Here is a 15,139-nt window from a genome sequence, read left to right on the forward strand (position 1 = left end):
ATACTAGGAAAGATTCAGAAAATAGTTCTAGATTTGCTCATTTCTTCAGTAGCTCATTTCAAGATGATGTTCCGGTCCTGAACTCTGCATGCTTCAGTTAAAATTGCACTTGGGAGTAATTGCCTTCTTAAGAAGAGGAAATCGAAATAGAGCATCAGCAATATTGGTGGTTAGATGGGACTTTAAAAAAAAAATTTTTTAAAAAAGGCAGAAAACTCACCAGAAGTGTATTCCCTTTTTTCAGTGGTCAGTATAAATGAATCAGATGCAGTTAACCAACAACTACACTTTGTCATCTTACATTGTAATAACCTCAGTGATCAGACCACATGACTTCACCTCTTCACTTGGACTTGGAGAACACGCAGCCTTATTTCCGTTTTACTCCATCCACTTGACAGACGGCAGCTTAATAAAGTTGAGGAATGTGAGAAAGGACATTAGACACTGGATGCTTATTAACTTCCTTTTGCTTAATTCTGACTAGACAGAAGTACTTGTTCTAGGACCACATGCAGCTAGAAATAAGCTTTCTGATTCCGTAGTAGCTCTGGATGGCTTTCAGTTTCATCATGTGCAGCAGTAAAAGACCTTATTAACTACAGTCTTTCCTTTGAAGCTCATGTAGATAATATTATCAGGATAGCCTTCTTTCATCTCAGAACTACTGCTAAGGTAAGAAATATAATGTCTCTACACAATGCAGGAAAAACTAGTTCATGCTTTTCTTACCTCTAGGTTGGATTATTATTATTAATATTAATTTTTATTAACAACCGTCGTGTTCTCTGGTTCCAAAGAGGGAAAAGGACCATCCAAAGGGGCAGTGGTGGCTTGGTGGTTAAGATGTTGGGTTATTGCTTGGAAGGTTGGGGGTTCAAGCCCCAGCACTGCCAAGTTGCCACCCTTGAGCAAGGCCCTTAACCCTCCCTGCTCCAGGGGGCGCTGGATCATGGCTGACCCTGCACTCTGACCCCAGCTTCCTAACAACCTGGGATACGCAAAGAAAAGAATTTCACTGTGCTGTACTGTATACATGATCAATAAAGACTCATTATCATTATCCAAGCTGTTATCAGCGTCAGGTCCAAAAGCCAGCGTCTGTCATGGTATGGGGGTGTATCAGTGCCCATGGCATGGACTTTCTATGGTAATGTATTTATAAACATGTTTTTTTGCATGCATGGTGCAGTGGAATGGAGCCTTATATAGAAACCCAACAGTCCACTGTTCCTGTGCATAATTACAGAGTAAGAAGGGTGTTTCACCCAGTGCACAACCACATCTATTTCTCCACTGAAGTGTGTTTTGTAACTCTTCTACTGCTTTTACACTAAACAGTCCATGATCTGCGGAACGAAAAAAAAAAAGAAGAGAAAATATCCTTACCTGTAACCGAGATTGTTTAAAGCGACACCCGCTATGTAATCCTCTGCTGAATTATATATGTTTCAAATTAATTAAGTGATTTAAATAAAAACAACCAAACTCAATTGTGTGTGTATATATATTGTATTGTGTATATTTCTCTGCATTTACAATATGAAGTTTAAATCATGAAAAGGTATGACAGGCTTGAAAATGCCAAACCTAATAAAGTGATACTGTGAGATAAAATCAGCTATGGCTGTAAGCAAAGACATTGTTGGACAGTTGTGGGGGGGGGAAAAACAACAACTTCAGTGCAAAGTAATAAGAAAACTTTTAATAGCGACTAAGAAAGAAAAACAAATGTAAGAGACCCAGTTTGAAGCGTAGATGTTTTGGCAATTCATCAAAAGGTGCATTTCAGGTGTTCAACCTGCTCAACTAGCTCAGATTACTTGCTAAAACTTGCTGAATCTGATTGGTATAACAAATAAACCCAGAATCAGTCTCAAATGGAATTCCGATTCCCTTTGACATAAAGTAAGGTGTTTCCTTTAATGCAAATATGTGTATATATATATTGGCCACTTTAGGAGGCAAAAATTACAATGCATGCCTATTGCTATAGTGTCATTAATTGAATTTATAACCAAAAACTTAATACATGTGTAATTTTGTAGTGAAATGGAAAGAAAATGTCCCCTAAGCTGCTTGGTAAGAATAAAAAGTCAGCAGCGTGTTGAACTAAAAATCACATGACCATCGTTTATCAGTGTTAAATGTCTGAATGGTTGTTTTGGATAAGAAGACAGATAAGAATGGTGTACTCCTTTCTGTGATGGTTTTAAACCATGTCCTGCTAAAACGTAGCATCTTATTTGTATATCTCAGTTCAGGATGAACTATATTGATACACTATATTTGTACACTATATTATTTAAGTTAAACTGGAGGCATAGTTTAATTAGTATCAAAGGGGGGGGAAAAAAACCTGTGACAGTCCAACAGGCTGGAAAGGGCTCATAAGGAAACAATTCTTTTCCCTTCATGACATGTTCTTACATGTCCAGGTTTTGTTGAAACGCAGTAATTCAAGGTCTGATTGTGTCCTTAAGAATCCAACTCTGTGAGGGTAAACACACCATATCATACGCTCAGGGACACACAGCTGTAGATATGGAGACGTCTTTGTGAAATTTTGAAATACAATGGAAAAAAAAATAAGGCTGTTACAAAAACAAAACAAAGATTTTTCAGCATTGTTGCATCCATTCATTAGATCCTGATACTGATTCATTTCAGGGTGGCCTAATAACCTTCATGAAGCTAAAGAAATTTTTGCCCCAAGACACTTAAAATTACCCAAAGATACAACTGAGATACGAATCATAGTGCACTTTTCAAAAACTGCAAATGCAGTGTTTATAATTGGCAAAGATTGATATTCAAATAATCTAAGTGTTCAATCACACAGCATTAAAAAATCTTCAGCATTAAATGATAACATGGTTAGTGGCTTAAGAAAATAGTCAGCATTCTTTTAAAGGTAAATAAAGACGTTTACACTCTATTACAAATCTTGTCCTATGTTTGCTATCCTCAACTGTGGTCTTAAGAAGAATGAACGAACAAGTAAACGTTCTTGAACTCCTCAAAGTAGTGAAGCTCATCTTGAAAGCTCCATGAGTAAGCCATTTCTTTGCATGACGTCTTGACAGCATGGACCACACACATAGGGGTCTTCTCAAAGATAAGCTCTGCAATCCCTGGAACTGTGACTTTCTTCTGGTCCTGGACCAACTGCTGGATCTGAGCTTTGTCTAGAGGTTCAGGAGAGGCACTGTAGGATAGCACAACATTCAAATTCTCATCCGGTGAAGGCACCTGAAACCTGCTCTTGCCTGTGGCACACTGGAAGTCTTTCTTGCTAGTGAACAAGCCCTTGGGCGAGTTAAAGACACGGACTGACCAGCTCACCCAGTCGTACTTCCCTTTCAGGTTCTCGATGATCATGTCGGCCAGCTGCTGGTTGCTTTTGTCCTTGTGGTTCCTCACTAGGCGCTTGATATCGATCTCTGCCTGACTTGGGAAGCTGTTGATGCAGTCTTCGATGACCACGTTCATTTTTGACTGGACAACTTTCATGTTCTCGGCCCAGTTTCGGAGCAGCTCCTCTTCGTCATCGCCGCCTTTTAGAGCCGTGTGTCCCATCAAAGCGATGAGACCTATGCAGAACAACTGCTTCAGTCTGGCGCAGAAGTCCTCCATCGCCCGCCGGCTCTTTTGTTCATAGTTGAGCGTGATCTCCAGCACGGACTCTCCCGAGAAGCTATCTCCTGTCACAGCACCGTAAAGCGTGTGCAAGTTTTTGTCTCCGCCAGACTTGCTAAAGTGCTCCAAGAATTGTTTCTTCTTTGCCTCTCGAAACTTTGGCTTGGCATTGAGGATGTCCATGTACTTGCGAAACTGGTTGGTTATATTCTCCTCCACGGAGAAGTAAGCCGCGTCCATACCACTCTTCCTCACCTCATCGTTTATGCGCTGGATCTCCTCTGATATAACCTCCAGACGCTCACGGACCTTCTGAAACTGTTCCTTCATGTATTCCGCTTCTTTGCTCTCCACGTTATCTAGTGCCATCTTCACAATGGGAGCAGCGATGGAGAAAACGGGGAACAGATCTCCAGCAATGCTGGCTAACACCTCTGCTCCCTGCTCAAATACCTCCATCACATTCTCCACCACATCCTTCTTGGATGCAACAATTTTCTGCAGGTTCTCTGCCATTTTTTAAATATCTCTGAAAATCAATCTATGGGCAAAAAGAAAGCACAAAGGTCAGGTCACAAATTATCACACTGCAAATTCACTAAATTCACTTATCCAGGTGGCAAAGATCCAAAACATGAAATATTTGAAGATACAGCACTGTAATTGTCCAGCTAAGCATCATTTTATAAGCCAGAAGGTAGTAAATAAAGAACTTACACAGTCAGTCCTTGATTGTAATGTTTTTTTTTTAGCCTTTTTGCAGTGCCTGAGTGGAAAAAGGTGAGATTGCTGTGCGAGAGAAAGAAAGAAAAGCGAGTCAGCTCAGCTATCAGAGCAAGAACCACTCAGTAACGTCCCACCCCGTGAACTAATGAGTCAACAATGTGCCAGGAATTCACACTGAGGGAGAAAAGACTCTCCACAGGCCACATAACAAGGACAAATTGACATTTAACAGTGTTGCCTTCATCATTCAAAATAAACATCCTTTATATATATATATATATATATATATATATATATATATATATATATATATATATATAATATAAAAATAAAAAAATCTATAACCACTGGCCTGTATAACTGGGCAGCTTTATAGTGGAGGAATACATGAATATTAACTCAGGACTCTTCCTACATCCCAAGCACTGCAGCTTAAAACATGGATTAACCTCATAATATTTAAAACGCACATAAGAAAAGCAATGTCAGCAATCTTTGTAGACTTTGTGCATAGACGTTTATTACATAGACTAGCACTCGAAAGATCAGTTGCTGATCTTACAAACACAGGCTAAGTAATGACCGTGTAATTCAATTGAAAACTACAAATGAGATGCAGTTAAAAAGAAATGGGAACATGATATCTTCATAATATCCATAAACCAGTTAGAATTTAGGACATCTTCCGTTTTCAGTGTGTGCAAGTGCCATCGTAGGCGGACAAACGGTTAATAAGGTAGTTCAACTCGCTGGGCAAGAGCACATTTTCCAAAGCAACCCCGACAGTTTCTATGGAAACCAGACAAAAGAAAAACGAGGCTGTCAGTTACACTGATGAAATTCCTTGCCGGTTTACTTGGTATTTACTTTGTTCAACAGCTTTTTTTTTCCAGCCAAATGCACACTGAATGACACTGAATATAATTTAAATGATTTCCATATCTATTTTCTTCTGTGAACGCATAAATTAGCAAAAATTTATTTAATGTATTTGATCCAAATTATACCACAGTGCTGATTAATTCTGATTCTGGTCAGGTGGTAGTGATTCATTTTCTATAAGAACAGCTCTGATGGTTGCACTGTTGAGATTCATGCACTAATAATAATAATAATAATAATAAAAGGCAGACAATACACACATTTCTAAAAATGTGATATTTAACAAAGAAAAGCATATAATCATTATGGTAAAGCGTTCTTTAAGGAGACATTTATTTACCATTTATGGAAGGAGTCGTCAGTGTTTTGTAACAAAAAAAAAAAACTTTAAGTGCCATAATTGAATCAAATAATTGGAATCTTTGGCAAATTGCTGTTGTATAAGAAAAGTAAACACTTTGGGATATGCTGTTACATGAAAATAATAAACTTTGGGTTGTTAACAATAGCCCCGCTTCATCACACCACCCCATCGTTGATTACATTCCTATAGTAGCATGCCCCTTCATGTTTTATTCCTTACCTAACATATTAATGTGTTTTATAAGTAGATTGTAATATTTTTAGAGGCAGGTGTATTTAAATTTCACATAGTCAAATTTTGTGATTAGTCTAAACCCTCACTAAACCTTTACAAATAGAAAATCTGTTTGATTAATGAGCTCGCAAAGAATATTCCACTGATGATTTTTTTTTTTTCATTAACTAATAATATATTGTGCACTGTCATCATAGTTTTTTTTTTCTGCGCCACAAAGCACTAGAACAGATTAGACATAACATTACAGACTGCCTCATCCCATTCCCTCCCCTGGGTTACTGCAGCACTTCAGAGAATCAGGAATTGCACTAAAATACACCACTAATGCAGTGTTAACATATCGGATAGTGTCTGAGGTTTTAGACTTTTTAAATCCAAGGTCTAAAATCATTATTTTGCAGTATAGAGACTCCTGTAGATGTTCAAGCCACCTGGATCTAGGAATTCCACAGAGCAAGAAGCAGAAAAGAGGAGATGATAAACAACTGACAGAGAACGTGACGCAAACATTTTTATAGCAAAAGCTGTAGTAGCTTTCCAGTAGATTTCCTTTGTACAGAATTACCACAGGAAACAAATATATTTGGAAAAGGTTCCATCTTTTACTACAGATGCATGTAGATTACATTATCCATCTACGTCAAAGATTTTCAGACTTTCGGGGTGGCAAGCAGCAAGGAGTGAACGATACAGCTTAAAGTATTATCTATTCAGCTATAATGCATACAGCTGAGTGAGCTAATACATACACCTACAATACATTCATACTGAATAAAACAGAATTCATACATCTCAACTAAATATAACATGCACAGCTCAATATAGTACATGCTGAGACACTGGAATACTTCTGTAATTTTAAGATATTGAGCAGACACAGTGAGACGTACAATTCCAAGGCCTCAATTTTCCAGCAGATATGTAATGCACATACCTACATAGCATAAAGTTCATTAAAGTATGTCGCATAAAACTATTAAGTGTTTATATATAGCCGAGTAAATGCATTAACCTAAGTAAAATATACAGCTTAGTAACGTATAGCATATATAGCTATAATGCACATATCCCAGTATGTATCATGCACAGCCATGGTATGTTTAGCTATAATGTATATAGCTGGGTATAATTCTTTGAGCTCAGTATAATATAACTTTGTTTAGTTGGTGTGTTTTAACAAGACACAGCTGTGCATAGCTATGATGCATAAAGCGCAGTAAAGCGTAATGCAGATAAACATAAGCTCAGTAAAGTATAATGCATATAGCTAAATATAGTGTGTATATATATTTCAGTAAGGCACAGCCAAAGCTGAATACATGTAGAATATGTTTAATGTACACAGTTATAATGCAAGTTATGTATGTAAGTCAGTAAACATAACGCATATAAGTGTTAAATGAGTAAGGTATACAGTATATAGCTCAATAAAGTGTACAGCTTATATACATTATATGTGAGGGTCAATAAAACACTGGATGAAGAATATAATAGAAAGTATAAAGGCTCGCGCTCAGGCTCATGAAGTATGAAGGCGCGAGCTTAAGTTGCGTGAAACGAACTTACTTCCTGGTTGGATGAAGACCAAACAGAGTTGTTTTCAGGGACTCCCTTTGAGATATTATCACGCTTTTAGCTAAGTGTACGATCGAGTAAAGTTTTAGTCAATCGTCAAATGCATCATGAAGTTGAAACAAGGCTTATATTATCTTTAAAAATAATAATAATGATGATTTAAAAAAAAAAATCGGGAATAACTTCCGGTCTATTTGTTGAAGACAGAGCAACGCCCTGAGGGCTGCTAAACTTCTGTCCTACAACAAACTCTTTTACATTACTCAAGCCCTTTTACTTTATAGTCTTTGCTGTAGTGTAATGGATGGCTAACGTTTATTATTTGCCGTATGACCAAAAAAAAAAAAAACTCACCTTAAAATCGCGGGAGAACAAAAGAAAGTTAGACAGCTCTCCGTTTAAACCCGACTTCATGTAGTTTCCCTGTTTGCAGCTGAATGTGAGTCACACCCATGTTCAGAAGAAACAAGGGTTAAATCCTCTGAATTTTAACCCTTCCTGAGGTTGACACTGTGTTGAATTTAGTTTCAAGATTTTAAGGATTAAAAAATACTTTTATAATTTGAATGACCTGTTTTATTTTTTGCTTGGTTGCTTGTTTATTTGTTTTTGTGTTCATTTATATATATATATATATATATATATATATATATATATCATTGCAGTGTAGTTTTTTTGGCTGAAAAATTATGAATCCATATAAAAGAGACAGCATGGGTTAATAAATCAACAGCTAGCTGGAAATGAGTTTGAATATGTTTTAATGTAATTGATCAAATGGTTAGGTTCATCATTACTAATGAGTCTACCAGCATATTCTAGAGCATAAACACACTACCATTTTGCCTTAAATGTGATCTACAGAATACAAAAGTGCTCAGACACAAGGTATATGCATAATTCTTTTGATTAAACATTTTTGGCTAAATTCATACATCTGTTTATAAGGTAGTCACATATGCGCTTTTACCGTTTACAGAGAATAAGAAGCCACAAAATAAAATAAAATAAAGGAACTGGACGTCCTGGCAGACTTGCCGTCATATCATTGTATTGTGTATTGTTAAGACCACAATCACTGAAAATATATATATATATATATATATATATATAAGACTGATTGCCTTCGATATATTTAGTTTGATCAGATGTTCACTATTCTGAGTGGATACAGATGTGTGCTCTTTTGTGAACCGCATAATAATAGCACTCAGGGTCAAAATTGTTGACTTCCTCAACTCTCTTATAGCGACTGACAGCATGCACAAGGCAGTTGGGAAGAGTCTTGCACAAAGACTCAGCCACAGATATCATGTCACCTTTCAGCCTCTCGTTCTCTATTTGATCCTTTATTTCGACCTTGTTGAGTGGTTTAGGGTTCGCGGTGAAAGACACCACAATCCTTATTTTGTTTTTGGTCAAAAGGTCAAAATAATTGATACCTCCTCCACTTCCATGGTACCGCTTGCCAGCCAGCCAATTCCAGAAAAAAATACCACCATGATTAAAGACCCTAACTGACCAGCAGACCCAGTCATACTTCTTGACAAGGGCATCCAGTAGGAATTTAGTAAACTCAGGATCGACATGGCTCTGCGTTTCCGTGAGCTTGTGTTCTACATCCATCTTGGCTTGTGCAGGAAAGTTGTTCACACATTCATCCACTGCCGCCTTCATTCGCTTCTCCACGTCCTCCATGCGGTCTTGCCATTTCTTCACCATATCCTCTCCAACGGTGCCTTCTTTTAGTGCAGTGTAGCCCATCACTGCTATGATCCCAACCACGAACAGCTTCTTCAGGCGAGCACAGAATTCCTCCACTGCCCTCCTGCTCCGCTGCTCGGTGACCAGTATCGTGTCCATCATTGCATCTCCGGAGGTGTTCTCTCCAATGAAGGAGTTGTACAAGGCATCAAGGTTCACGTCACGGTCAGTGTTCTCAAAGTGGCTCAGAAACTTCTCCTTCTTCTTCTCCTTGAACTTGGGTTTGGCGATGACAAACTCTTGAAACTTTTCATACTGACTGATCATCTGTGCTTCACGGTCAAAGTTTTGCTTGTTCAATGATGTTCTCTGCAGCTCCAGAGCGATTTTTTCAACCTCATCCTGGATCCCTTCCAACTTCTGGTTGACCCTTTCAAACTGCTCGGCAAGATACTTCGCCTCGTTGCCCTCTGGGTTGCTAAGGAGCTCAGCTGAGGCCACAAAAACTGCCTCCAGGATGGGATGGAACTGGCCTACAGTGGCTGCCAGGATCTCACAGCCTTGGCTCATGATCTCCACTCCCTTTTCAATCTTGTCCTTGTTCTCCAGAACCCATTCTTCCACACGACTCATATTGGATGCCGGGAAAGAGGTCCTGCCTTAATCCGTTAAGGGAGGCAAGCGCTCTCTCTGTAACATAGCAAGATAAGTCATTTACAAACGCTCTCTTAGCCAAGTGATATCAAAATCAATGCCAGAATCAATGCAGCCACCTCTAAAGGTCACATTTATTTCCCCAACATGAGTTCTTTGAGGTAACCCGAAACAAAATCAGACATTTTCATCACAGGGATCAGACAAGTGTGGGTGTATTACTGTACAGTCTGTTTTGGAGTCGGTTTTTCAGTTTCATCACAAGTCAAAGCCAGCAAAATGTGGGAAAGTTAAATTCTGGACATGTACAGACATGCCCAGAGTCATAATACGCCACACCCTCTGATTGCGAGGCTTGGGAATGATCAGGTGTTTCCCAGGATTGAATGAGAACAAACATACTGAAAGTTTACAACTGTTCAGAATAAACATCGGAACGTAAATCATGAGTGTGTCTCAGAATGACGAGAAGAGTTGTGAAATGATGCCAGACAATAATGGGGGTAAATCTAGCACTAGTGGAAAAGTAGAAAACATCTGTTTTCAACATGCATTTCCGAGGAAGGATGTTTAAATAGCCGAGCTGTTGAATATTTCAGGGTATTTCTGGGCAGTTTCATTACACGAGGGAGATGATCTCACACGTATATCTCATTTCCCAAGACCCTGCGTATACTACAGCAAAAAGGCACACCCAGATCTGAGAAAACGTGTAACCGTTCCACTTGTTCAGCAATGTATAACACAGGAAAGCCACTGTATCCAAAAATAAAATTATGCAACATGCAAATTAAGACTAAATCAAATGTTTGGTTAATGCAAATAAAGTGAAACCAGCCCACTTGGTATATACGACCAAGAACAATTCCTCTGCTCTATTTCACATTAAGGCTCAGTAGAGTTAAATTATACTCATGACTATGATATCTAACAAACAATAATAATTTTGTTCCAATAAGAAGAATCCATTTGTGACTCAACACTCATGACGCAATTTGCCTCATCAAAGCAGTTATTTAAAATGCATTTGAAATCAGACTCTGGTCGTTTTTTCATTTTTCCCTTTGAACAATATGTATGAAAACATATATTATATATAAGTAAGTTTATAAGCATACATTTAAGTATGTTTTTCTAATTACAGTTTGAATCCATATCTACATTAGACAAAAAAAGAAAACAAGTGGTACAATCCTAATTTCTATTTTAATAGTTATGATTCATTGAATGGCAACAAAAGTAAATTGTCAGCACCAAGACCATTATTAATTATTATGGCAAAATTGCCTTTGATCATTTCTGTATATCAAGTCTTTTTTCTCTCTCTCAAATCCACATCCTGGGTCACTAATCCTGCTACACTGACATTGCAGACAAAGTCTTATTCAGGTCAATATTTACTTAAGCACAAGATCCGGCCATCTCATATTACCTCAAAAGAACCTTTTCTTATTGTATCTATTATAAGCCAGGAATTAGCAAATACAATCCAGGTACAAAGATCATTTTGATGTTCATATCTCTTTTTTTATGCCAGTGTTCACTGAACTTTCTTTTATGTGTTAAAAATAGCTGAGCAAATAAAAGCACAAAAGAAGAAGCAAAGCAAAGAAGAATACCAAAAAAAAAAAATAGAAATCAGCAATGGCTGAGAGAAGAAAAAAGGCTTACAGTTAGTCGGTGAAATGTGCAGAGGTGCCCTCTGTGGTGTTCCAGTGAAGCCCAGCTGTGCTGAAGAGCTGCAGCCTCCGTGGCTTGACGTGTATTTATAGTCTCATTTCTTTGTGACACTCCCCCTTTGGTTGGACTCCATCTCCTGCAAGCATTCCTGGGAGCCCACTCTGAGAGGGATGGGTAAGATCCTGTAAACATTGCCCCTTTCATCCATTAGGGTTCTAGGGTTTTCATTATGCTCTGTGAAATGGTTTGGGATAGCATCAGTTCAAAAAAACAAACAAAAAAAAAAAACAAACTAAAAACCCCCACAAAACGTCCCTAAGAAAACACAGGCATGCTAATTTAAGCAATACAAACTACTTAGGAAAAGACAACTTCACAATAGGTCTGTCTTGTCGTACTATAAGCTTCTATGGATCAGAAGACAAAACAATGTGACACGAACGCTATTCTTGAGATTTTGCACATTTTGAGTCAGACTGCTCGACAATGCGGTGAAAGGCTCCTCTGTTTTCCCAAGCGGCCTGTGTCAGGGAGGCTGACCGAGAGCCTTTGTGCACTTCTTGTGACCCACTTTTCTAGAGGCGCTACTGAATTAAAAGGAAAACAGAAAAAAGACTTTGGTGGACTATGGAGATCCAAACCTCGTAGCAGTAGCCAGCTTAGTGTTTTGCTTCGTCGTGTCGCTGCGAGATCTCGCACCATGCTAACCTGGTAGAGGCTGAAGCACAAGAACGCTCTCACAGGACCATAATGGTATGTGGCGTGATGGGTGGAGAAAGATTATCAGGGTGTCTGGCTATGGATGGACACCCTGATTGGTTGTGTTTGGCTCCTTACTGCATCCTTAAACTAGATTCTCCAACAAAGACTTTATCTTCCTTATTAAAAATCACCATAAGCATACTATAAAAGTCACAATTATTCAGACAATGCATGCCAAGTGGGCACAGTACACAGTATTATCCAAGCACAATGGGTTTTCTCAATAAAAAAAAAAAAAACTTTACTATTTAACTAGATAATAATGCATGTAAACTACAAAAAAAAAAAAAAAGCTTTGATCTTAGAACAGGTTTTATAGAACAGCTTCATCAGCAGCATTCATCTTTATTAAATCCATTCAATGGAAAAGCCGTTACTGTAATTGCTACCAGATTAGCAAGGTGAGCCAGACATGCGAGTGTGAGGAGTCTGTGCTGGAGCCCAGTTTTCTTTGGTACTCGGTGGGTTGTGTATAACAACGGCATTAAAAAACTATTTAGCTCTTTTGTGCATGAGATCTAACAGGCAAAATATTTCCTGAAGTACTATAATTAAGAAGAATCGACACCACTGGAGCACAGCATTGCAGCACTGAAGTCAAAAAAGGTAGAAGAATTACGATAATAAATAAGAATGCAAAAGCGTTTCTGGAATTTTAACAAAGCTTCAGTGAAGGAAATATATCAGAACTAATGTAAAAGTTGCTGACGCTACATCTATTGACCACAAACAGCATCCAACACTTGCCCTCAGGCCCTCTTTCACTTAAGTGAATAGTAGTATCAATTACTACTTCAAATGACATTTTAATTTCTGTTGAGGTTTCAGATGAAATATAGTATATTAAGTGCAATTTTTGGCTACAGATGAACAAGTAGTGACTGTGCACAAGTCATATTTATACATCAATCAGACAAGTTTGTCTTGTCTGGGAGATAATTAGTCATGTCAGGGGAACTGAGGTGTATGTGTAAAATATATATATATATATATATATATATATATATATATATATATATATATATATATATATATATATATATATATATATATATATGCTAGCTATCTTCCAGAGGAAAAATGATGTAGCACCAACATTGTTATGTATAGTTTTGTGGAATATCTTTTCTTTCATGTGTTAGATAAAAAAAATTCCGAGGAACCACATCTTATCCAGATGAGCTGTTATCTAGAAGTCTATTCATTATTGTTTTTTCATAGCATCACTTCTATTGCAAAAAAAAAAAAAAAAATTGTTTGCAATAGAACAGTAATTGTAGGGTAAAATATTTGGATTTATTCCACAGCGCTGTTGAATTGTCGATTCAGATTGGTCAGAAGGTGTTAATTAATGTTCTATAAGAGCAGCTCACAGTAGTGTAGATGCAAAACACAGGATTATACGTTTTATTATGTTTTATTATATATCTAATATGTTAGCAATTCACAGGGACTTGTACAATACGACTGACACTCCCCAAAAAAGCTATTAAAAATGTTTGTAAAAGTTGATGTAGTGACGTTTTTTTTTTTTTTTTTTTAAACATTTATGAATGGAGTCTCTAGTGTTAGTACTCTTTAACAGTCAGGTTTCTCTATCAGGAAAGTCTACAGATGAAAGGTTTTTCACTTTTGTTACTTTACAAGCAGAATTTGTGTCTTAACAAACATAACATAACCCTGTTATGTCATGATAATTTTACTAATCAAATTGCAAATTGCATTTTAGTTTTAATCAACATATTCCCAGATTGGATGCTGACTACTTTTAACATAGGACCAACACAAAACGACACGTGGCTCTGGGATAATAAATTAGCCTTGACAATGTAATTCTTGTGATTCCTGTGCCAGGCTGTAAGGTATACCATTACCACATTATACTGAACAATAAAAAGTCTTCTACAGCAAACTATGTTCATGTACTTTAGCTGAAATTGAGCTTACATCCTGGAAACTTGTTCATTTATAAACAGACACTGTGACACACAGCTGTTTCCGGCACACTGAATCAGAAGATGGTTCATGGCAAATCAGGGGAAGGGAGGTCAAACACCACAAACCCCAGAGAAATACTGATTTAATGACAGATATAAATTTTACAGCTTCCTCTGGTTCAGACGCATGCCAAAGAGGAACAAGTTACTAAAGTCGTCTGCACCTATTACACAGTTTTGTGCTTTTTCTAAGACTTACACACCCGTGTTTACCAGATTGTACAAACCTTCACTGTTTATGATTATGCAAAATCAGTGAAAGCCCTGGAACACTTCATCACCCCCCAAAAAAATTAGTTCTTTCTAAAGACTGGAGATTTGAGAAATCATAAATTAGTGGCTGAAGATCAAGAGCCTGGTCAGAAAAAGGCAAGGGTCGGGCGGTGAAAAAACAGCCTTGGTAGACAAAACCAGATTCCAAAATACCAGAAAGCAGATTTAAACAGATTGGTTAAATGTTTTCTGTTTTTTTTTGAACCCCAGAATGTCATGCAGAAGAATAACAAGGCTTGGTATATCAGTGAAACACTAATATATATATATATATATATATAATCAGGTGAGTTGGAGCATGCCACGGGGTGTCCTTGTTGCGAGATGTAGTCCATGGCGGCCATGTTTGTAAGCGGCAATGCATACTGTGAACTGTAGTTCAGCGCCAGTTCTGGCCTTGACGTGACATATATATTTAATATCACAATAATAAACATTGTGATAATAATGTTCACATATTATATAAAACACTGAATTATTTTGTCATTTCCAAAGTAGAAACAATGGACAGATTTTTTTTTTTTTCAGTTGTGTTCAAGGTTGAATTTAGCTCATTTCCTCTAGCTTAACTGTGATTTCACTCATCTGATTGCCATAAAACTTAAGGTTTTTGACCAGATTATGTGTCTGAACACACAGAATTAAT

General features: G+C 37.5%; 1 protein-coding gene across 5 annotated transcripts; it reads right to left on the reverse strand.

Annotated features, from left to right (window-relative positions):
• Positions 1 to 1,685: 1,685 nt before the first annotated feature.
• LOC128599925 (protein rapunzel-like) lies at positions 1,686 to 12,977 on the reverse strand. 5 transcript variants are annotated; one of them, XM_053611987.1, is made up of 3 exons: positions 11,453 to 12,977; positions 4,357 to 4,428; positions 1,686 to 4,180 (listed from the first exon to the last, which is right to left on the reverse strand). In XM_053611987.1, the coding sequence occupies exon 3, from the start codon at positions 4,153 to 4,155 to the stop codon at positions 2,980 to 2,982; it is 1,176 nt and encodes a 391-aa protein (XP_053467962.1). In that variant the 5' UTR covers positions 4,156 to 4,180; positions 4,357 to 4,428; positions 11,453 to 12,977; the 3' UTR covers positions 1,686 to 2,979. The 5 variants fall into 5 exon arrangements, with proteins under 5 accessions (XP_053467962.1, XP_053467961.1, XP_053467965.1 ...); XM_053611986.1 differs by lacking the exon at positions 11,453 to 12,977 and adding an exon at positions 7,778 to 8,052; XM_053611990.1 differs by lacking the exon at positions 4,357 to 4,428.
• Between the last annotated feature and the right edge of the window lie 2,162 nt (positions 12,978 to 15,139).

Source organism: Ictalurus furcatus, chromosome 23 (genome assembly GCF_023375685.1).
Source record: "Ictalurus furcatus strain D&B chromosome 23, Billie_1.0, whole genome shotgun sequence".
In the NCBI taxonomy this organism is placed as follows: Eukaryota; Metazoa; Chordata; class Actinopteri; order Siluriformes; family Ictaluridae; genus Ictalurus; species Ictalurus furcatus.

Coding starts and splice junctions, on each gene's coding strand:
- LOC128599925 (XM_053611985.1), bottom strand. CDS start 9,760: ATGAGTCGTGTGGAAGAATGGGTTCTGGAGAACAAGGACAAGATTGAA.